The sequence below is a fragment of the Pongo abelii genome, chromosome 18, assembly GCF_028885655.2.
Source record: "Pongo abelii isolate AG06213 chromosome 18, NHGRI_mPonAbe1-v2.0_pri, whole genome shotgun sequence".
NCBI lineage: Eukaryota > Metazoa > Chordata > Mammalia > Primates > Hominidae > Pongo > Pongo abelii.
Genome location: NC_072003.2, coordinates 1,783,686 through 1,807,946, shown reverse-complemented (window position 1 = coordinate 1,807,946; position 24,261 = coordinate 1,783,686). Strand labels below are relative to the sequence as shown.

The window sequence follows — 24,261 nt, the reverse complement described above, 5'->3', positions numbered from 1 at the left end:
ATCTGGCCCCGATCTAGCAGGCAGAATGGTGTGGAGCCTCCTACAGGGGGACTCTCAGGCTCACAGTCTGAGAAGTTTACCCTGAATCCACATAATGCCTGTAAGGATAGTAAGTATGTTTGAGGACATATGAAAATAGCTAATACATCAGAAGAAGGACATCCAGTCTGTTTTTTTTTTTTTTTTTTACACAGGGTCTTGCTCTGTGGTCCAGACTGAAGTGCAGTGGCATGATCATCACTCACTACAGCCACAACCTCCTGGTCTCAAGTGATCCTCCTGCCTCACTCAGCCTCCCGAGTAGCTGGGACTACAGGCATGCACCACCTCACCTGGCTAATTTAGAAAAGTTTTTTTTGTATAGACAGGGTCGCAGTATGTTGTCTAGGCTAGTCTCAAACTCCTGAGCTCAAGTGATCCTCCCACCCTGGCCTCCCAAAGACCCAAAGACTACAGGCCTGAGCCACCATGCCCACCTGTTTTCTTGACAGGACTTGCATATGACAGGCTCTCTGCTTCATCTCACCTATGCATTGCAAGCCAGGTCAGAGGCAGGTTAAACACCTTAAGGACATGTTAGGACAAGTGGTATACAAGGGAAAAAAACCCGTTCATTTAAGTTACAGAAACAGAAAAAAAAAACTGGCTTATTCCCACACTTATTCTACTCAAAGCTTTGAGAAGACTAATTTTGGCATCCTCTGGCTAAATACAAAACAACAAAACAAAACAAGGCAAACCCTTTCAGCAAGAGCTGTGGGGGAAGGGACTGTGAGGGACACACACAACTGACAGGCAAAAGCTCTGAGCACGTGATTGCTAAGTTTAATTCAACTGTTACACCCCATTCTGCCTTGTAAAAATAACAAAACGCTCCTATCAAAATGACATTGTGATGTGAGTACAGGCTTTTTGTTTTGGTACAGCTCTAGAAAAATGTTGGCACCGAACGCACTTAAAAAAAGTGTTAAGGCTTAATACAAATACAGAGACGAGTCATTTCTCAATGCAGCTTAGAGGGTGAGAACAGGATGCTAGGTTTTTAAATCTTCCAAATACAGACCGTCCCCAACGTACAGACATACAGGACACCTCCCAAATGTAAACGACAGCCACACAGCAGGGCTTGCTTGTGCAGGAACTCTTCTTCTCCCAGTGAGCAGACTAAGCACTCTGAATCCCGCCCCACAGCCTCGCAGAGGGAAAGAAGGCAGGACAGATGAGAGAAGAGTAACGTCAGGGGCTCCATTACAGCTGCCCAGGGGCTTCTGCTGTAGTTCATATTTTCCTCATTCCCATCTCTGGTTTCTCCCATCACCCAGAAGTCCCTGCCAGGGGTGGAAGTAAAGAGCTTTTCCTCTCACCTAGTGGACTGCAAGGGCTGGGAGAATCACAGGGCCCAGTATGATCACGTCCTATTTCTTCCTGGCAATCTGATTTGGAATTCGTGAATCATTTTCTCAATAAAAAAACCAGAAGTTATAAATTGTAGTTCATTTCCACCATTAAACTGTTTCCTTTTAAATTGCATCAATGACTTTGAAGCACAAACCACCTGAAGTGTGTGTAGAGTCACACAGAGTGTTTCTTGGCTCCAAAGTCTACAGGCAATCAAAAGGGGGAAGCTGTCTTTGGTTGACAAAGCCTTGTGCAGACCCCTCAGTGTGCCAGGTATAGGAAGGGGAGCTTGGCAGGCGGCTCCTGCAGGCACTTAAGCAGTGAGGCAGCATGAGCCTGACTGAACACGGCTGCTGCTTTTCTAAAGTTTAATAATGATGATGTTTCTAGCACCAAAGCATTAGCTTTGTAGGCACTCAGAGCAAAGCTGCCACCACCCAGACATTCTCCTCTGTTAACAGATGCCCACCCAAGGGCAGCATGAGAACTGGGCCTGCAGCCCTTGAGGAGGATGGGGAGAGGCTTCTGCTGGAAGATGAAAGCACCACCACCTTTGCCATCCCATTAGCTGAGTGAGCAAAGCTCAGGGAATTGGACAGGTGTGACTTTGCTACTGAACTCCTTCATCTCCTGGCCTAAGGTCTCTAGTCTCTTCTGGAAGCTTGTTTGTGAGTTAGATCCAGAGGTTCTATAAAGCTTTGTAGAGGGTGGCCTACACAGCTCTTCTTCCTCTTTGGTGTACCTGAACAATTGACTTTTTTCTGGAAAGGTGTCAGAAACAGACCAGAGTCAACAATCATTTATGTAAAGCTGGTATTTAAAATTTAGCTTTTTAGGTATTATTAAAGAATCCAAACCCAAGAACCCAAGGTTCCCAAGCATCTCTTCTTTCCACCAACCAATTACGGAATAAAGTAAGACACAGGAAGAATTTAAACAAGCCACTTACTCGGAAATATCTGAATAGATTTTTAAAGTCCCGCAAAGGTCAGTGGACCTCATTTATGGGAAGAACTGTGGCTTGTGAAGGGAACTGTCTACATCATTGGAGAACAACAAAGGCCTAGACTTAAGGCTAATGAGAGGAAAAAAGGAAGAATTCACAAGCAAAACTGGCATGTAAAGGACCAAGACCAGCCCTGTGTGAAAGACAGGCAGATTCCGACATGAGATCAGATCAGGCCAAGGTTTCAGATAGCAGGAACTGGGCACTTCAGAGGGTCAGGGCACCAATACAATCTTCCATGAAGTAGAAGACGGATAACAATTATTATTTGGTTTTTTGAAAGCTGCCGAGGAAAAGCAATCAAGATGTTTCAAGAAAAGACTGCAGAACAATACGCTGGGGGTAAAATGAAGTGGGGATGCTGGATTTAGCAGCTGTGATCTCCAGAATGGAAGCCGTTCTGCTGAGAGGTCAATACACTGTTAGTGTTTCTGCTTACACCTCCTCCATCCCACAGCAGCAGCAGACAGGTTGTTTTGGTTTCTTTCAGTCATTCCTAGACATCCAATCAGCTGGCGGACTGTTGATCCAAGGACCATGCCCTGCCCCACCTCCCCACCCTCACCCCCCTTCCAGTTCCTCTCAAACCTGGACTACACATGAGTGATGGCCAGGGGTGCCCCATTTCATCCCCACAGAGGCATCTCCCAGCTGTCTGGAAGGCACGGGTCTCCAAGCAGCGTCTCATGACGCTGAGCAGCCAGGCTCACACAAGACTAACCCTCTTCCCACCCCGCTCATTTGGGCAAAAGGAAATGAAAACATTGCTACCCTATCTCTTGAGTTTCTGGTCTGGCTCCGGGTGGAGCAGTGGCTTGTCTTAGTAGAAGGAGATGCTGGATTTGCCTCCTGGTGGGTTCAGGACCTTGTTGTGAGAGCGAGGCCGCGGCCCCAGCCGGGGCTCATGGCTGTCGACTGTGGGCATGGGCTCCTGCTCCTTGGCGGGGCCTGCTTCTCTGGTGCTGCCTTTCTCACCTGGCTCTGCTCCAGCTGGGATGCTCCTTGCAGCTGTGGGACACAAAGTTAGCACAACATCCCATTAGAGGCAACCCGTGACCCTGACAGGCAGGCTGTGGAAATAAAAAGTGTGTCATAGAGCAACTTGCAAGAAATTCATGCTGTAACTGGGAAAGAGAAGACAATACAGACAGGCTTTTCATCTGGTACCAAAACAACTCACTGTAATTAGCAGATGCAGTTTTGAAATGGGCATAAAGTTGGGGCTTGCTACTATAAATACTCCTTGATTTCTTCCTAAGTGAATTGTTTCTTTATATTGCTTGTTAGACACCACTCCCATTTCTTCCCTCTCAAGTATAAAAAGCTAGCTCCCTGAGAGTGACCATGAGGAGGCGAGCGAATGCATCCTAGCTGAGGGCTTAGCAAGGCAAAGGCAGGCCCTGTTGCTGTTACCCTGGGCTTTTCCAAGCTGAATGAAATCCCACAAATCTTGGTCATTAGTTAAGGGAAATGGAGACACAAAGGCAGAAACCGATGCCCATGGTCAGGCTAAAGAGCCGCAGGAAGAGTCGAAGTCTGCCACTTAACCTGAGCAGTGGCTCACTCCCCTGGGGTGACTCACCATGGAGACACCCGCCTCCCCATCCTCCATCCCTCCCCTGTGCCCCTCTCTTCTCGATTAGTTCTGCCAGTGCTATGCTTGGTCATGAGTTCACTGAAGGTTTGGGATCACTGCCCTTCACTACACAGATCAGCTTCTAGGAGACAACCCCATGGCCCTGGGACTAGGCTGATGAGCAAGACAACAAAGTCCCAGGGTTTTACCCTAGCCTTCTTCAAATGCTGAATCCTCTTGCATTGGATACACCCGAGCTTGTTTTAATCAGGTGGCCCGGAAGGTACAGAGAAAGACTCCCTTTCATTCTCAGGGGACAGACTAGCAACCCTTCCAGAAAGAATGAGGCCACTCAGGAGAAGGGAAAGAAAACAAAAGCTCACCTTTAAGATCCGATTTTGGTTCTTCTCCTTCACATAAGAAAACATGATCCTACAACAAGGCAAACCACCAAATCAGGACTCACTCAGAAAATTTTACCCTCATTCAAATGGACAATGAAAATCAGGGCATATAACCTTTTAATTTACAAAAACATTTGTACATCTGACCTCAGTGCCCCCCCAACCCTCTACAGATTATTCTGAAACAAACCCGATATTTCATTTATCCACACATATTTCAAGATGTAGCTCTTAAAAACATCCTTTAAAAAATAACAGTAACACCCTCAAAACTGCAAATATTAATGATTCCTTAAATATCAAAGTCAATTTTTTTTTTTTTGGAGACAAGTCTTGTTCAGTCACTCAGGTTAGAGTGTGGTGGCATGATCTTGGCTCACTGCAGCCTCTGCCTCCTGGGCTGAAGCGATCCTCACACCTCAGCCTCCCGAGTAGTGGGGACTACAGGCGTGAGCCACCACACCTGGCTAATTTTTTCTATTTTTTGTAGAGACAGGGTTTTGCCACATTGCCCAGCTCGTCTCAAACTCCTGGGCTCAAGTGATCGGCCTGCCTCAGCCTCCCAAAGTGCTGGGATTATAGGCGTGAGCCACTGTGCCCAGCCTCAAAGTCAAATTTTTAAATATTGGCATAATATTTTCAAGGTTCATCCATGCTGTAGCGTGTGTCAACGCTCCATTCCTTTCTATGGCTGAGTAATATTCCACTGTATGGACAGACCACATGTTGTTTACCCATTCATCTGTTGACGGACAAATGAGTCATTCTCGCCCTTGGGCTACTGTGAATAATCCTGGTGCAAGGATCTAGTGTTTGACTCCTTGTTTTCAAATCTTGTGAGTACGTACTTAAGAGTGGAATTATTCGGTCATGTGGTAATCCTGTTTAACTCTGAGGAATTGGCAGTATCTACAGCCAGTGCACCATTTTCCATTCCCACTAGCAATGCACGAGGGCTCCAGTTTCTCCGCATCCTCACCAACTCTTATTTTCCGTTTTTACATCACACCATCCGAGCAGGCATGCAGTGGCATCTCATGGGTTTCTGATGTGCATGTCCCCAATTATTAATGACACTGAGCATCTTTTCAGGTGGTTTTTGGCTGCTTGTATCTCTTCTTTGGAGAAATGTATATTCAAGTCCACTGCCATTTTTGAATTGGGTTTGTTATTTCGTTGTTGAGTTGTAGGCATTCTTTATACATTCTGGACAGTAACCCCTTATCAGAAATGATATGCAAATATTTTCTCCCATTCTGCGAGTTGTCTTTTCAATTTTTTTTTTTTGACACGGAATTTCGCTCTGTCGCCCAGGCTAGAGTGCAGTGGCGCAATCTCTGCTCACTGTGCCCTCTGCCTTCTGTGTTTAAGCAATCCTCTTGCCTCAGCCTCCAGAGTAGCTGGGAGTACAGGCGCCCGCCACCACACCTGGCCACTTTTTTTGTATTTTTAGTAGAGACAGGGTTTCACCATGTTAGCCAGGATGGTCTCGATCTGACCTCATGATCCGCCCGCCTCGGCCTCCCAAATTGCTGGGATTACCGGCGTAAGCCACCGTGCCCAGGCTTTTTTTTTTTTTTTTTTTTTTTTTGAGACAGAGTCTCATCCTGTCACCCAGGCTGGAGTGCAATGGCGCAATCTCAACTCATTGCAACCTCAGTCTTCCCAGGTTCAGTTGATTCTTCTGCCTCAGTCTTCTGAGTAGCTGGGATTACAGGCATCCACCATCACGCCCAGCTAGTTTTCATATTTTCAGTAGACACGGGGTTTCACTATGTTGGCTAGGCTGGTCTCGAACTCTTGACCTCAGGTGATCTGCCCACCTCGGCCTCCCAAAGTGCTGGGATTACAGGCATGAGCCACCGTGCCCGGCCTGTTTTCACTCTTGATAGTGTCCTTTGATGCACAGAAGTTTGTAACTTTAATGAAGACCTATTTATTTACTTATTTTTTCAGACAGTCTTGCTTGTTGCCCATGCTGGAGTGCAGTGGCAAGACCTTAGCTCACTGCAACCTCTGCCTCCTGGGCTCAAGTGATCCTCCCACCTCAGCCTCCCGAATAGCTGGGACCACAGGTGTGCACCACCATGCCCAGGTAATTTTTTGTATTTTTGTGGAGAAGGGGTTTTGTCATGTTGCCCAGGCTGGTCTCAAAATCAAGCAATCTGCCTGCTTCAGCCTCCCAAAGTGCTGGGGTTATAGGCATGAGCCACTATGCCTAGGCTTTTTATAATTTTTTTTGAGACAGGATCTCATTCTGTCACCCAGGCTGGAGTGCAAATGGCACTCTCTGCAGCCTTGAACACCTGGGATCAAGCAATCCTCCGACCTCAGCCTACCAGGTAGCTAGGACCACAGGTGCACGCAACCATACCCAAATAATTTTTTTTTTTTTTTTGAGACGAAGTTTCACTCTTGTTGCCCAGGCTGGAGTACAATAGGGCGATAGCAGCTCACTGCAACCTCCACCTCCTGGGTTCAAGCGATTCTCCTGCCTCAGCCTCCCGAGTAGCTGGAATTACAGGCATGTGCCACCATGCCCAGCTAATTTTGTTTTAGTAGAGACAGGGTTTCTCCATGTTGGTCAGGCTGGTCTCAAACTGGTCTCAAACTCCTGGCCTCAGGTGATCCGCCTGCCTCGGCCTCCCAAGGTGCTGGGATTACAGGCATAAGCCACTGTACCCAGCCCCCAGCTAGTTAAAAAAAAGTTTTTTTAGAGATGAGGTCTCTCTATGTTGTCCAGACTGGTCTGGAACTCTTGGGCTCAAGTGATTCCCCCACCTCGGCCTTCCAAAGTACTGGGATTACAAGTGTGAGACACCACAGCCCAACTTATTTATTTTTAATTTTGTTGCCTCTGTTTTTGGTGTCATATCTAAACCTCCATTGCCAAATCCAAGATCATGAAGATTTGTCCCTATATTTTCTTCTAAGAATTTTATAGTTTTTGCCCCTTAACTTTAGGTCTTTGATCCATTTTGAGTTCATTCTTGTGTACGGTGTAAGGCAGAGTAAGCTTTTATGCTTCTGCATGTGCATATGCAATTGTACCAATGCCATTTGGTGAAGAGACTGCTCTTTCCCCACTGGATGATCTTGGCACCCTTGTGAAAAAAATTAATCCACCACAGGGGTTTACTTGGAAGGCTTTATTTCTCAGTTCTCAACTTGACTCCACTGGTCAGTGTGTCTGTCTTCATGCCGGTGCCATGCTGTTTGGATTACTGTTGCTTTGTATAAGATTTGAGAGCAGGAAGTATGAGCTCCAACATCTTTTTCAATTATTATTATTTTTGGATACTTGGGGTACCATGAAATTCCATATGAACTACAGGACTTTTTTCCCATTTCAGAATAAAACACCATTAGGACTCTGACAGGGCTACATTCTTGTCTCTCTTTAATCCTCAGGACCTCCCTCTATTCTTATCATGTCGTTTCCTATGTAAGTCCTTGTTCTGAGCGCAGCTCTGTGGTGTTAATTAATATGTAGCTTGGTCTGATTTGAGCTTGATTTTTTTGACGAGACAGCATCAATGGGGGCCCATGGTGGACTTCCATTCCCAGGCCGATAAGTGTTCGTTCGCTCTCATTTTGTGATGTTAACGGCCACTGATAAACATTTCTCAGATCCACGATTTCAGTACAAGTTTATAAAACAGTGATATTCTAATTCCTTTATTCCTTCTTCACTTATATCCCAAAGACTTTTATAAAAGGGAACTTTCTTTCAACAACTGCTATCCTAACACACACTTCAAGCAGGAAATGCTGGCTAAATGCCCCCTTCTGTCTTTCGCCCGCTTTCGCAGTGACGAGCTGGTCCTCCAGCATTCTCCCAAGGTCATAAATTACATTATTTTTAGTATCAATATGAAGCCGGGAATTCTGAACAGCTGGTGAATTTAAATCCACTGCAATTATTTCACTTATTGATAATCAAATGGTCCCATCTCTGGCCCCATGGCTGCTCTTCACCTTGGTCCCCAAGTCCTCTGATACCACCCCAGCAGCCTGTAAGGGCTTCCTCATTTTCTGGCATTACGAGATATTCTAGGCTCATTTTATACATTCCCTGACCTTGACCTGGAATTAGTCATTTCTCTGGTGATGCTAGCGATGTCCAATGGTCCTGGACCAAAAGAATTTTATTAAAAAATCAAAGAAAGCTCTGCTCTGTTTCTGCTTGTTCTATGCCCAGTTGTACTGATGGCCTACAGTCCTCTACCTGATCTATGTTCACTGCAACGTGTGAATCTCAGCAGGAAGCACCTTGCTCTTGTGTTTGGCTAACTCGAGTACTTTACATAGTGGAGAATTGCTAACTTTTAGGACATTTCTGGTCTTGCCAAAGTTCACCTTGTAGTAAAGCCCCCAAAGATAATTCCAAAGAGATGCTCTCTTGAAAATAACTCAGACAGCATGGCTGGGCACAGTGGCTCACATCTGTAATCTCAGCACTTTAGGAGGCTGAGGCGGGTGGATCACTTGAGGTCAGGAGTTCAAGACCAGCCTGGTCAACATGGTGAAACTCTGTCTCTTCTAAAAATACAAAAATTAGCTGGACGTGGTGGTGCACACATGTAATACTGGCTACTTGGGATGCTGAGGCAGAATTGCTTGAACCCGGAAGATACTGGCTGCAGTGAGTTGAGATCGTGCCACTGCACTCCAGCCTGGGTGACAGAATGAGACTCTGTCTCAAAGACAAAAAAAAACAAAACAACCAAACCTCAGCAGAGTCTAACGGGTCCTATATAAGACTCTATACACTGGAAAGAGATGTCGCTGCAGAGATGCCAGCATAGGAGAGATGTAGGGCAATCCAAACCAGGCTGGCCGTGGTCGATGCCCTCATCCACTCATGTCCTCTCCTTTCTGTCTACATTTCCATTTTAATTCTGCAATGGGCCATCTTCCAGCATATAAACCAATAAACGTGCAGCAGTTTTCTAGGCGTAAGTAACTCCAGAAATGGTTAAGAATTTTCTACTTTAAGGAACTAGACCATATCTTTTAACCACAAAAAAGGTAGAGAAGTGAATAAATAGATTAAAAAATATTGCTAATTATGTTAGTAATAAATCCTGGTCTTTCTTACTGACGAATGGTGGCTGCAGTAAACCCTAGAAATGTTCTGCCACCACTCAAACAAATGTCCAAGCTAGGGTAGTGCAGGCTCTGGTCCTCATGGAAGCCGAGACTGGCCTTAGGCCAGCCCTCCACCATAGGCCAGGGAGGCTGCAGATCTAACCAAACCCGGCTAAGGCCATGCCCAAGGTCGCATCGTGTAGGCACTCCTCTCCCTTCCAGGCCACTTGTCTTATTCTACTGATGCCATTACTGGGTCAGAGGCGTCAGCTACACTTCAGTCAAGTGCTGACAATCTGCACAGGTAACCAGTCGAGGACCTCGACTGTGCAGGGAAAAGCCCATCAAAAAAGAACTGTCACTTTTCCTTTCCAAGGTGAAACAGAAGAGTGGAAGACGGACAAGGGCCCAGCTCCTCTGCGGCATGATCCGTTCCCCACCTCTTCTCTGCGCTCCGCAGAGCTGCAGTGAGGAGCCGCCACAGCCTGTCTGCAGTGGGCGTCCGCCACCAGCACAGGAAGAGCTGCCCCCACGGCTTCAGTCAGCACAAGGCTGGACTGTTTCCTGGGTGACTCAGGGGAACTTCCAAACTCGATGACTAATGCTTGCATCCAGGATAATCCACGGCACCCACCGTGATTCTCCCAAAAAACATGTCGCATCTGCCTTGGAGCCTTTTTAGAAAGAGCACCTGGCATACCTGCTGCTGCGCTGTCACGTCTGAATGCAGTCCATACCTTGGGTTTGTTTGGGTGTGCCAAGCGTGAAGTGGCAGTGACCGGAGACCCAAAAATGTCACTGGTCTTCCCTCCAGGTGGGTTCAGGTGCTGTCGACTCTGCACGGGGGTTGATTCGTCAAAGATACCACTTCCTTTACCTCCTGCAGAAACAATCACAGAACACTGAGCAACCAGATGTCCACCGGACCCCACCCTACCCCACCCCCGCAGTGCTTTGGAGACCTCCTCTCATAGGAACCCCGAGTGCCAGCCCTGAGCTCCAGGCCAACAGGGCAGGATGCTCAGACCGAAACCCCTGAAGATCCATGAAACCCCTGAAAACCATGGCTGGATCAGGGGCCTGCCTGCAGCCCTCATGTCTAGAATTGAGCTGATCTAGGCTGGCCTCTAGAGGTGAGATGGCATCAAACTGCAGATTTTCCCTCTAGAATTTCTTTAACCCTGAACATTTCATGCTTTCCTGTTGAAGTGTCTGCTCACAAAACCCATGAAAAGTTATTTAGCAGATTAAAAATAAACAGCTAAATGTTTAAGTCACACAGATAAGAGTTCTAAGTTTAATAACATGCCCTATTCAAGGGAAACCTGCCATCCTGAAAATATTTATTAGTCATTCTTCTGACCTCATTCTGGCTGGTACTTCCAGTGACCAGATATGTCAGCAAATTAGACACATGTAACATCTTTGTTGCCAACTATAAGTGACTTGATAAGCCGTAATGAAAATGTGCATCTAAGATGTAACTTCCTAGTAGCGGGTGACTAAGGGCTAGATGTTCAGCATAAATGCCTGTGCCTAACGTTCCACAGAAAGATGGCTACCCTGTGGGACCAACTGATCATCTCTTCACTCAGCAAACACCAAGCACCCGCTTTGGACAAAGTGCTATGCTAAATGGAGGTTGGTGTCATTAAAATCACGGCCCTGGTGCACCAAGAACTTATAATCTAAGAGGAAAGAAGATGCATTCTGCTAACTTGCTGTGTGACCCTATGGAAGTTACTTGGCCTTTCTGTGTCCCACAGTCCTCATCTGTAGAATGGGGATAGTAAAAGGACTCCCTCACAGGACTGGAAGAAAGCTCAGCGAGTTACTGTAGCTCACATGTCAAATGCTTATAACAGTGCCTGGGCTGGAAATAAACATGTCAACTCTATTTTCTATGCAATGATAAAGAGGTATCTATACATATTGTCCAGTGAAAAAACAACGGTGCAAACAATCCGTCTAGCATGCAGTATTTTCATGTAAAAGGGGAGGTGTTCTTCTTTGCTTTTATCTGAAGAAAAGCGGTTACCTGTAGGGATACCTACATGTGTGAAGAAACAGGATTGGGGGAATGCAGGGACTCCACACCGCTTAACACAGTCTCCTTTTTTTGTTTCAGAGTTTTGATCTTTTGCATTTTCTGTTCTCGAAAAATTACATTTTGTAAATTAATTTATTTAACTTAAAGAGAGTTTATTCATGTGTAATGCTTGAGGATAGCCCACCTGGAAACACCAACTCCAAAGGAATGGAGTCAGTATTCTGAAGTAGGGACATTAGGGTTTCATTTATATAGGCAGAGACAGAGGAGCTTTTAGCAGGACTACAAACTTTTTTCACACAAGGTTAGTGTACAGTTACAGCAATTTGGTTACATGAAAAAACCACATTTTCAACAGTTACTTCCTAGTGTTAACAATCCACACTGCTCCACAGAAGCAACCGGATGCAGAGCCCACGTGCGCTTGCGTGGAGATGAGGCTCGGCTGGGGGTCTGCGCACCTGCTAGTCTTCAGACCCGCTTGAGGGCCCCACTGCTGCGGTGGGGCCTAAAGCAGGGTGGCTTTCTGGGACACCAGTTCTAGGGGCACAGAGTGCAGCGACAAGGAGGACTATGACAGAGTACAGCAAGTGGGGGTTCAGGAGGGCGTGTCTACTTTTGCAGGTGGTAACAGAACACCTGGGGATATGTGGGACTCGCCCTGCAGAAAAATGTATACATTTTTCATATGACTTCAGGGTGATTATAAACCTTCTGAACCTCAGCCATGGACCTCCCAGGGACCCACAGTCCCCAAGCTTGAAACCCCTGGCCAGGGAAAGCAGCACAGTACAGTGGGGAGAGTGTCCTGTGGCCAGACTGCCTGGGTCAGGGAGTCTCTGCTCAGCTGCTCACTACCTGTAAGACCTTGGACAAGTTATGTCAACCTTCTTTCATCTCCATCTTCTTAACTTTAAAAAGGTAACAAACAGTCCAAGTGCATTGGCTCACACCTGTAATCTTAGCACGGTGGGAGGCCACGTGGGAGGACTGCTTGAGTCCAGGAGTCCAACACTAGCCTGGGAAACAAGTGAGACCTTGTCTCTACAAAAATATTTTAAAATTAGCCTATGGTCCCGCTCCTCAGAAGGTTGAGGTGAGAGGACTGCCTGAGCTCAGAAGTTGGAGGTGGTGAGCTGTGATGGTGCCATTGCACTGCAGCCTGGGTGACAGACTGAGATCCTGTCTCAAAACACCAACAAAACAAAAAAAAGTAATAAATAATAATACCTACCTAGGGTCACTGGTGAGGCTAAACAAGTTAACTCAGATGACGTGGTTAGAACGGTCCTGGCCTGCTGAGTAAGCCCTCGGTAATGCTGTAGGGCTGTGTCAACAAGCACTGTCAGGACCACGGGCGGAGAAAACTGTGTGTGCAACCCCCAGCCCCACGGCGTTGTTCCTGGCTGTGCTATAACGGCTGACTTTTTTTTTTTTTTTTAATGTGACTCCAGCTTTTTAAAATAGAATCTAAAAGTAACTCAATTTGAAGTTTTTGGCCAAAGATATCACTCATTTTTAAAAAATAGTTAAACTGTGAAATATAACACAGAAAAGTCTGTAAGACATTAACTATCACAAATAACTACAAGGCAGACACCAGGTAACCACTGCCAAGGTCATCGAGAACAGTGCCAGTTCCCAGAAACTCCTGTGTTCCTTCCCTCTCACCCAAGGTTACCACACTCCTGAATTTTTTGGAAACCACAAACATTTTTACCACGTATATGTGCAATAGGTACTAAACAATGTACCTCTGCTTTTAACCTTCATAACTAGGTAGTCATACCACATATGTCTATTACCATTTTACTTGAAGAATAAATTCAGCTTTGAAGCAAGAAAACATGCTTAAATTCACTAATAATTGAAGATAAACTCGAGAGATGTTTTTTCCTCCTGCTAGATTTTTGATTTCCAAGGGCTCTGTGTTATTTTGTTTTTAAAAATATCATTTATTTATTTGGGAGATTGGGCCTCGCTATGTTGCCCAAGCCAGTTTCAAACTCCTGGGCTCAGGCAATCCTCCCACCTGGGCCTCCCAAAATGCTGGGATTACAGGCGTGAGCCACTTCACCTGGCCTACAAGATTTGTTTTTAAAAGCAAAACTAAAAGGTAAATACTGTTGGTGCAAATAAGCACATACACAAGAATGGTAAACACCGGGCAATGCCTTGAAAAACCGGTTGGAAATCTCTATCCATATTTTAAACTCATATATCATCTGATCTACCAATTCCATTTTGAGAAATTTATCCCAGTGGATACATTCAGGAAGTCAGTTTAAGGCATGGAATCTGGAGTCAGAAAAACCTCAATTCAAAGGCTAGCTCTGCTACCGACTAGCTCTGCTACCGGCTAGCTCTGCTACCGACTAGCTCTGCTACTGACTAGCCTGGGATTTACGCATGCCAGTGACCTCTTCCGAGCCTGTTTCCTCCTCTGTGAAAGGAGCAAAATCACCTACTCCTAGTTATAGCGAAGACCAAACGAAAAATACACATGCAAAGCACTTAGCACAGTCCCCGGTAAATATTAACAATTCGTAGACGTCGGTCATCATTGCTAGAAGAGGAAAAACAATTCACGGAACATCTAAACCCGGTGACTAACAAAGAACACAGAGACTACTGAAGATTCACTGAAACACTGAATGGGAATTGATAAACGTTCGATGGCTATGATGTGGTCGGTCACACACACTCTCGGCCTCTGCATACTTTTCTCAATCAAGCCCTGCAACTAGAGGGCTGTGGGGCTAGGTCTGTGTGACTAAGTGTAGAAAGAGGGCAGGACTCCAGATCTCATCGGGTGGTGAACACAACTAGTAGTTTCCCTTTCAGGCTTCCCTTGATAATACATCATAAACTGTCTTTCAAGAGCACTGGAGGGATAGAAAAACTCCCAACAACCGTGAGAAGGACCATGAGAAGCAGGAACCTGGCATGGGGAGCCATGAAGGCTGGCACCACACACTGCGACCGGGAGGCTGGCTCACCAGCCGCAAGGGGCCGGGCTCCCCACTGGGCATGAGACCATGTGGAACGGGCAAAGTGGTACCGCCTGCCTTCCATGGAGCGCTCTAGGGACAGCTCCAGACATGACTCTGCTGAGTAGGGGCCAAATGAGCAGACTCATACACCTGGAAACGCCTCAGATAGGATTCCGTCTTGCACGTGATATATTATTCTGCTGTCCTTGCTAAAAACGACTTGCAGGAGTCCCTGGGCCTAAATTCATAAACCGGAAACAATGAGAATGTTAGTCATTTCATAAGAAACACTCATTTCTCTAACTACATCCAAAAAAGCAACCAAACAGACCAAAAAAAAGAAAAAAAGAAAAAAAAAGGCAAGCAGCAAACCTAGCTTCGGCCAGGCACAAGGGTGCATGTCTATAATCTCAGCAATTTGAGAGGCCGAGGTGGGCAGATGGCTTGAGCCCAGGAGTTCGAGACCAGCCTAGGCAACACGGTTAAACCCTGTCTCCACAAAAAATACAAAAAAAATTACCTAAGCATGGTGGCATACGCCTGTAGTCCCAGCCACTCAGGAGGCTGAGGAAAAAGGATCACCTGAGCCTGGGAAGTCAAGGCTGCCGTGAGTCATCATGGTGACACTGCACTCCAGCTTCGGCCACAGAGTGAGACCCGGTCTCAAAACAGACTAAAAACAAAAGAAAAAACTAGTTTCTGGATCTACTGCTTTTTTTCCTCTACATTTGGTCAAGAAATATTGGTACCCCCAAACGGAGTGAGGTCGGGAGTGGATCTGGCTCTGATTCATGACCTGCCTGACACAATGACACCTAAGCATGGCCTCTCAAACATTCTAAGGATGGAAGAGACCATGCTTTCCCCTCCTGTACAGACAGGGGTAAGCGACTCAGGTAACCTCCACTGGTTATTCAACTGGACAGTCTATCAAGCAAGAGAACCCTTTCTTTCTATTTTTTTTTTTCTTTTTGAGACGGAGTCTAGCTGTCACCTAGGCTGGAGTGCAGTGGCGTGATTTTGGCTCACTGCCACCTCCGGCTCCCAGGTTCAAGCGATTCTCCTGCCTCAGCCTCCTGAGTAGCTGGGATTATAGGCGTGAACCACCACACCCAGCTAATTTTCATATTTTTAGTAGAGATGGAGTTTCGCTATGTCGGCCAGGCTGGTCTCAAACTCCTGACCTCGTGATCCACCTGCCTCGGCCTCCCAAAGTGCTAGGATTATAGGCGTGAGCCACCACGCCCGGCTGAGAAAACTTTTTCTTTTTTTTTGAGATGGAGTCTCCCTCTGTCGCCCAGGCTGGAATGCAGTGGCGTGATCCCGGCTCACTGCAAGCTCCGCCTCCTGGGTTCATGCCATTCTCCTGCCTCAGCCTCCTGAGTAGCTGGGACTACAGGTGCCCGCCACCACGCCCGGCTAATTTTTTTTTTTTTTTTTTTTTAGTAGAGACGGGGTTTCACCGTGTTAGCCAGGATGGTCTCAATCTCCTGACCTCGTGGATCCACCCGCCTTGGCCTCCCAAAGTGCTGGGATTATAGGTATGAGCCACCGCCCCTGGCCAAGAAACCTTTTTCAAAGAGTCCCTCCCACCGTAACCACTAGGAGCTCGGGTAAATACTGAAGAACTATGTAGACGTGTGCTAGATCAATTCTTCCTTGTTAAGAGTTTCAATCCCACTGACGATCTGAATAAAAACACTCTCCCTCCCTAGGAAAAATGTTTAAATGCACAATAATTTCCACGCAATTTCAGGAATCTCAAGGGGGTCCGTGGAACAATTGGGAGCGGCTCCCTGGCAGGAACCAGAAGCCGCCATCCACTTTTGTGTCCTCAGTGCCTATATTCAACCAAAGTCTCCAGAATAGATGGAGAATTCAAGACTACTCAAGCCACCTTCAAGAGAGAAAGTACAAATCAGAACGTTTTCATTTCGGAAGAACTCTGATGACAAGTGATTACCTGAACCAGACAATATGGGAAAGGATCAGTATAAAGAAACAGAAAATATTTTCAAAAGAGAATCGTGGAGGCCAAAGGATTGAGGATTTCCAAAGGCCCATACCTGGGGGATTTGTCCTCTTGGGTATGTTCTGAGGTTCTTCTGTTGGTCCAAAAATATTAGACGCCATCCTATTAGGCCTGCTGGAAGGAGTAGCTTCTTCTGGACTTCCAAAAAGATTGCTCGATTCTCCTCCTGGGGGCTTCATGGCCCTACAAGCACAGAGTACATGCCAATTACTGATGGCAGACCTGAAAGCTTGTCACCGTGCAAGGATTTTGGCACAACTAGACAGGGTAAAAGTATTTTGTTTTTTTCTTTTTGAGACAAGGTCTCATTCTGTCACCCAGGCTGGAGTGCAGTGACGTGATTTTGGCTCACTGCAACCTCTGCCTCCTGGGCTGAAATGATCCTCCCACCTCAGCCTCCTGAGCAGCTGGGATTACAGGCACCCACCACCACAGCTGGCTAATTTTTTGTATTTTTGGTAGAGACGGGGTTTTGCCATGTTGCCAAAGTTGGTCTTGAACTCCTAAGCTCAAGCGATCCACCCACCTTGGGGTCCCAAAGTGCTGCGATTACAGGTATGAGCCACCACACCCAGCAAAAGTATTTTCTTAACATCTACTGAGAAATCACATACCACCATTAGTTAATACTGGTATGACTAGTTTACAGATGCCAGACTTCTTCTACTGCTCTTTAGTTTCCCTTAAAAGTATTCTTTTTTTTTTTTTTTTGAGATGGAGTCTCGCTCCGTCGCCCAGGCTGGAGTGCAGTGGCACGATCTCAGCTCACCGCAACCTCTGCCTCCTGGGTTCAAGTGATTCTCCTGCCTCAGTCTCCTGAGTAGCTAAGATTACAGGTTCCTGCCACACCTGGCTAACTTTTGTCTTCTGGGATGGAGTTTCGCTCTTGTTGCCCAGGCTGGAGGAATGCGATGACGCAATCTCGTCTCACCACAACCTCCGCCTCCTGGGTTCAAGGGATTCTCCTGCCTCAGCCTCCCGAGTAGCTAGGATTACAGGCATGCGCCACCACACCCAGCTAATTTTGTATTTTTAGTAGAGACGGGGTTTCGCCATGTTGGTCAGGCTGGTCTCGAACTCCTGACCTTGGGTGATCCACCTGCCTTGGCCTCCCAAAGTGCTGGGATTACAGGTGTGGGCCACCGCACCTGGCTCTTGAATCACTTTTTATTGTAAAAACTTAAACTTAAGAACTAATAAGGAATTGCCACAAAGCTCTATTTCTAGAGGACCATCTACATTAACAAACCAGTGAAACGCTGAATTCAGAACTGGAAAAACTTTTTAAATGCATTTGAGAGAGAGGCTTACTGAAATTGAGATTTAAACCAGTGAGTGGCTCATGCTCTCTCACTAGTCCTAAGCAATGGGACTGTCTGTGATCCCAGACGTTTAGAAACGAAGTCAGCCCTCTGTATCCACGGGTTCTGCTTCCATGGATTCAACCAACCTCAGATCAAAATGTCAGAAATAAAATGAAGGTTGCATCTGTACTGAACATCTACAGACTTTTTTTCTGTCATTATTCCCTAGGTAATACGGTATAACAACTATGTGCATAGTATTAGGTATTATTTGTAACCTTGTAACCTAGAGATGATTTAAAAGCATATGGGAGGATGTGCCCAGGTTATATGCAAACACTACACCACTTTATATCAAGGACTTACGCATCCTTGGATTTTGGTATCCTGGGGGTCCTGGAACCAACTCCCGCAGGATACCAAGGATGACTGTACTTGAAATTACAGGGCTCAACATCACACAAAAACTATGATATGAGGTTAGATCTCACTGGAAAGCTTTGCAAACATTGACAACTCAAGGTTTGGTTAACAAAAATAACACTTTCTCCTCAAAAGATCTAGAAAGAGCGCTGAGGGCTCCTCGTGATTGGATGTGAATGGAGTTCTCCTGCTATAAAGCAGGAAGGCAGAGAGTGCTTCACAGTCTCCGCCTGCAGAGACCCATGGGCTGGCTACTCTACCCCAGAAGCCAAGCGTGTGCCGGCCGACCTCTGAAGTGGTGCCCAGGGCCCCTGTCCACTCAGGAGGCTGGGGGAGGTGGATGCCAAACTTCCTGTCAGCAGTCGCCATTTCCTGGAGGATTGAGGAGGGAGAAAAAAAGACAGGTGCACTTGAGAAAAATTATTTTTTAAAAATAACCAATAACCAAGCTTAAATTAGAAAGGGCTGTCCGGGAGCAGTACCTGGCACCTGTAATCCCAGCACCTTGGGAGGCCGACGTGGGAGGATTGTTTGAGCCCAGGAGTTCGAGACCAGCCTGGGCACATGGGGAGACCCTGTCTCTACAAAAAATACAAAAATTAGGCCGGGCGCAGTGGCTCACGCCTGTAATCCCAGGACCTTAGAAGGCTGAGGTGGGCGGATCACGAGGTCAGGAGATTGAGACCATCCTGGCTAACACAGTGAAACCCCATCTCTACTAAAAATACAAAAAATTAGCCGGGCGTGGTGGTGGGCACCCGTAGTCCTAGCTACTCAGGAGGCTGAGGCAGGAGAATGGCATGAACCCAGGAGGCAGAGCTTGCAGTGAACCAAGATGCGCCACTGCATTCCAGCCTGGGCGACAGAGCGAGACTCCGTCTCAAAAAAAAAAAAATAGCCGGGTGTGGTGGTATGCGCCTGTAGTCCCAGTTACTTGGGAAGCTAAGGCTGGCTTGAGCCCAGGAGGTCAAAGCTGCAGTGAACCATGATTGCATCACTGTACACCAGCCTGGACGAAAGAGTGAGACCTTGTTTCACCAAAAGGAAAAAAAATAAAAGGTGGTGGGTGGGGGGGGCGTGGCTTAACAAGATTTTAGGTGAGGTGCTCTGATAGTGGCCATAAGGCCATCTGACTTCCATATCCATTTTTGAATCACGTAGCCCTGGTAATTCTGCATTTTTTTTTTTTTTTGGAGACGAAGTCTCGCTCTTGTTGCCCAGGCCAGAGCGCAATGGCACAATCTCGGCTCACTGCAACCTCCACCTCCTGGGTTCAGGCGATTCTCCTGCCTCAGGCTCCTGAGTAGCTGGGATTACAGATGCCCACCACCATGCCCGGCTAATTTTTCTATTTTTAGTAGAGACGGGGTTTCACCATGTTGGCCAGGCTGGTCTTGAACTTCTGACCTCAGGTGATCCACCCACCTCAGCCTCCCAAAGTGCTGGGATTACAGGCATGAGCCACCATGTCTGGCCTATTTTATGTTTTTGAGATGGAGTCTCACTCTGTTACTAGGCTGGAATACAGTGACGCGATCTCAGCTCACTGCAACCTCCACCTCCCAGGTTCAAGCAATTCTCCCGCCTCAGCCTTCCGAGTAGCTGGGATTACAGGTGTGCGTCACCGTGCCTGGCTATTTTTTTGTATTTTTAGTACAGACGGGGTTTCACCACGTCGGCCAGGCTGGTCTCAAACTCCTGACCTCAAGTGATCCGCCCGCCTCGGCCTCCCAAAGTGCTGGGATTACAGGCGTGAGCCACTGCACCCAGCCAATTCTGCATGATTTTTTCTTGGCTAGTGTAGCAGGTCTAAACATATGTGGGTCTCTACAGTCCTCTCTTTGGAAATAAGGGATGAAGGTCTGCAATCTTTAGAACTGAACTGAATTTATCATCAAGTCTCATGTGAGCTGAGCATGAGCTATAATTCCTTTTACTGACTTATTTCAAACATGGCTTTTCTCTCAAGCCCTCAAGGTGCTACAAACTGTCAGATCCGATTCCAGGTAGACTCACCTTGACTGCAAGGACTCTCGGACTCTTTCCCGACCCCATATTCCCCACATTCACAGTCTCCTGTCTCCTCTGCCTTTCACCCTTGCTTCAGTTCAACTTGCACATCTCTCGAGCACCTATCATCGGCAATCCTTCCCCAGATGCTGTAGATAGAGGAAAGCAAGTCCTTACCCTGGAGGAGCTTCAAGTTTAAACAGGAAAGCTAGAGCTCTGCAGAGGTGGCTTCAGTGTCTGTGTGAGTGATGTGACAGACGCCTAGGGCCATCGGGACTCCAAAATTTGGAAGAGGTGTAACCCAAATTGAGTCTGTGGCCTCCATGTGGAGTTGGGACCAATGGGCGCAGGAGGTGAGTGGTAGTTACTTGCAACCACCAGTGTTACTTTGGGGTGATGGAAACACAATATTTAATATTGTTCTATGTGCTTTTCTGAATTTTATTTGAAAACAAGCAAAGAAAAAAAAGTGGTACCAAAGAATGTTTTAGCAGAAATTATGGCGCACACAGGCCCAGCCCCAGGCAAGGGGCAGCAGCCATCTTGGTCACAAAGGCAACAGGTCCCACTGCAGGTTTCACACAGACTGCAGGGCTGGGCTGCCTCAAAGGGGTCTCGGATGAATGGAACTGAGCGTTCAATAGACCTTTCAATAAAAACAGCCCGACAACAATGGCGCAGTGTGGCTTTCTCTAGGCTACAGGCACTTACCACTATGATACTAGTAGGGGGAAGGGAACGCTAGAGCTTACACATTTGGGGACAAATTCACAATGTGGGTGGGGGGTGCTTCCCAATTATTTTTTGCCTTTTGTGGTACCCCTTCAATATATTTCAGTGAAGATATTCAAAGCACACAAGAGAAACTCAAGCGCACAGGAGAAGAAAAACCTCACACAGCTGGAGTGGACTGCAGCACTGGAGAGGTAGGGAAAACCTGTCTGGCCCTCCTCGGGGGTCTCCATGCTCCTGACCCTAACAGTTTGTCCCCGAGTTTCAGAAAGGATTAGGGGACTGGTCAGGCTTAGAGAGAAGCAGTAAGAAATAAACTTGGATTAAATTCCTTACAAATATAAATGTTACAGCTTAAAGGAAGATCTCAGGTTAATCATGGCTAAAGCATAATGCTTTTACAAAATCCCTTTAACACAAGATAATCCCTCAGCAAGAAAACAAGAGATGTAAGGTCTCAAGAGAGGACAACCTGGCTGGGTAATCTTACAGCCACCACTTGATTCTCTTCACAGCAAAACAAAGTGTGACGCTTACAAGGTGCCCGCCCTGCAACTCAACCCCGTTCAGATGAGTGGCAAATGCGCAGCGTCTGGTGGACCCCAAGCAGAAGCTTCCAGTGATACCTCATCATCCGCTTCAGACCGGTTTTCCTTCCTCACCATCCTAAAAGGAAGAGTTTTCTCCCTTTCACAACACCTTGTCCTGAAACCAATCCCCCAGAGTAGTGTGAATATGGCTTTAGTGCAGTACCTCTGCAGCTAACTTCCGGAGCGTGAAAGTCAACATAAAAACATCGGTGTCACTCAGGGTGATAATAAACACCATCATTTACTGGGCAGCCAGTACTGGGCAGCCAGTGCCAGGCGGCACAAACAAAAAGGAAACGTACTAAATGCACACAACTGGGACAGGGCTGGGGATGCAGTCCCTCACCCCACTGGTGTGGGTGGTGCAAAACTCTGGCCACCAGGAACCAGAAACCGGATTCGCTCTGAGCACTAGTTTAAACTCCTGGTCCCACGTCGGTGCAGACCTAGGTAGGCATAATAATCACTGTTCCATGGATTAAGGGCTGTTTCTTTGAGAGGGAGTCTTGCTCTGTCGTCCAGGCTGGAGTGCAGTGGTGTGATCTCGGCTCACTGCAAGCTCCGCCTCCCGGGTTCACACCATTCTCCTGCCTCAGCCTCTCAAGGAACTGGGATTACAGGCGCCCGCCACCACACCCCGCTAATTTTTTAGTAGAGACGGGGTTTCACCGTGTTGGCCAGGATGGTCTCGATCTCCTGACCTCGTGGTCCACCTGCCTCGGCCTCCCCAAGTGCCGGGATTACAGGCGTTGAGTCACCGGACAGGGGTAATTATTTGGTTGCGAGTATACTGACCTAACTCCCTCAAATCTAAAGGGTTTTTTTTTTTTTTTTGAGACAGAGTCTTGCTCTGTCGTCCAGGCTGGAGTGCAGTGGCATGATCTCGGCTCACTGCCACCTCTGCCTCTGGGTTCAAGTGATTCTCCTGTCTCAGCCTCTCCAAGTAGCTGGGACTACAGGCGCACACCGCCACGTCAGGCTAATTTTTGCATTTTTAGTAGAGACGGGGGTTTCACTATGTTGGCCAGGCTGCTCTCGAACTCTCGACCTCAGGTGACTCGCCCACCTCAGCCTCCCAAAGTGCCGTGATTACAGGTGTGAGCCACCGCGCCCGGCCAATCTAAAGGGTTTTTATTTTTAGCAAGTTGGAGCAATTCTTTTATTTAGTATTTATTCAATATAGTATTTGTCTTCACTTGATCATAGCCAAAAGGCCGAGAAGCAATATAGTATTTGCCTTAACAGTCATGGCACACACATTCTCTTCTATTTCTCTGGCGAGGCTGTGCCACAGAGGGGCTCATCATACAGAAAACCTCAGGCATCTGAAGACCCAAACTTCACAATGCAAGCTTACTGCTCAAGTGGCACAAAAGACCTTGTAAGCTCTGTCACTCTAATTTATGTGAGTCCCAATACCCAAAGAATGTTTTGAAAGTTCAAAAACATAAGAAAAGTGTGCTCAGTGTTCCTGGCTATTAAAGCTGAGTCAGGACATCTTCGTCCCAATCCACTTCTTCCTACAGCGAAGCCCAGGAGCGCCATCCACCTTCCCAGGCTGTTGAAGATTAAAGGAGATAGAACTGACTCTTCCCCAGACGCCCTGGCACTTTCCATAAGGGGACTCACATGAACTAGTGGAAGCGCGGCCATGGGCAGGGCACAGGCCACACACACACCAGGCACACGGGCAGGGCACACGGCCACACACACACCAGGGACACGGGCAGGGCACACGGCCACACGCACACGAGGGGGGGCACGGCTCGACACACCCCACGAACACACCGCCGCACACCCCTTAGGGACATGGACACGCACCCCACAGACAAAATGGGCCGCACCCACGGGCACACCCCGCCCCCGGGGAACCCCCCACGGAACGCACCACACGGAACGCGGGCGCCCAGGCGCGAGGGAGCGCAGCCCGCCCTCCACACAGCTTTGTTCCCAGAGCCCGGGCGCCCCTCCCCGCCCTCGGCCTCGGTCGCGGGCAGCTCTCCACAGCCCGGGCCTCAGCGAGCGGCCCCTCGGGCTTCGGGCCTCAGTCTGGCGGCGGCGCAGAAAGGCGGGCGGCGGCCCCGGGGGCCTCTGTGAGGTCGCCCTGCCCCCCAACCCCACCCCAACCCCACACGGCTCGTGGACGCCCTGGGCTCGCCCGCTCCCGCCACGTGGTCGCGCTATCCGCCCGCCTCCTGTGTGCCCCGCGCCGCACCTGGAGCCGGCACGGCCGCCCTCGCTGTGCGGGCCCTGGAACATGTCGACCGCCGCCACCCTCAGCTCGCCGCGCGCCGTTCCCGCCCGCCCAGCGCAGGTACCCAAGGCCGCCCGCCAGCACCCATTGGGCGCCAAGACGCCAATCATCCCTCCGCAGCCTACCGCAGCGCGGCCCCCGCCCCTCACGCCCACCCCCGAGGACTTCGGCTTTGAACGGTCGGCGCCGCGCCGGCAGCCGATTGGGGAAGGCGACGCCGCTCGCGGAGTTGGGAGCTCGCATTGGACGGCGGGCGGGGCGGGCCCTGGGACCGCCGCGCCCTTGGGAGGAAGCCCGGCCTGAGGGAGCCCGCGAGCCCACCACGGGGCCGCACCTGGGCCGCACCTGCCCGACCAGGGACGGCGGGCATGGGCGCGCGGCCCTGAAGAACGGGCACA

General features: G+C 48.1%; 1 protein-coding gene across 4 annotated transcripts; it reads right to left on the bottom strand.

Annotated features, from left to right (window-relative positions):
• Nucleotides 1-803: 803 nt before the first annotated feature.
• On the bottom strand, nucleotides 804-24,016 carry JPT2 (Jupiter microtubule associated homolog 2). Of its 4 annotated transcripts, XM_054534502.2 has the most exons (7): nucleotides 23,825-23,922; nucleotides 20,294-20,436; nucleotides 18,566-18,649; nucleotides 16,585-16,733; nucleotides 10,213-10,355; nucleotides 4,364-4,412; nucleotides 804-3,412 (listed from the first exon to the last, which is right to left on the bottom strand). In XM_054534502.2, the coding sequence occupies exons 2-7, from the start codon at nucleotides 20,341-20,343 to the stop codon at nucleotides 3,225-3,227; spliced, it is 663 nt and encodes a 220-aa protein (XP_054390477.1). In that variant the 5' UTR covers nucleotides 20,344-20,436; nucleotides 23,825-23,922; the 3' UTR covers nucleotides 804-3,224. The 4 variants fall into 4 exon arrangements, with proteins under 4 accessions (XP_054390477.1, XP_054390478.1, XP_054390479.1 ...); XM_054534503.2 differs by lacking the exon at nucleotides 18,566-18,649 and having other exon boundaries at nucleotides 23,825-23,917; XM_054534504.1 differs by lacking the exons at nucleotides 20,294-20,436; nucleotides 23,825-23,922 and adding an exon at nucleotides 23,498-23,661.
• Nucleotides 24,017-24,261: the final 245 nt, after the last annotated feature.

Excerpts from the sequence above, each read along its gene's own strand:
- JPT2 (XM_002825962.5), bottom strand. The coding sequence starts at position 23,973 with ATGATTGGCGTCTTGGCGCCCAATGGGTGCTGGCGGGCGGCCTTGGGT. Across the intron at positions 16,734-23,824 it reads GGCGGCCGTGCCGGCTCCAG|GGCCATGAAGCCCCCAGGAG; the intron begins GTGCGGCGCGGG and ends CTGTGCTTGTAG. Across the intron at positions 4,413-10,212 it reads CACACCCAAACAAACCCAAG|GATCATGTTTTCTTATGTGA; the intron begins GTATGGACTGCA and ends GCCTTGTTGTAG.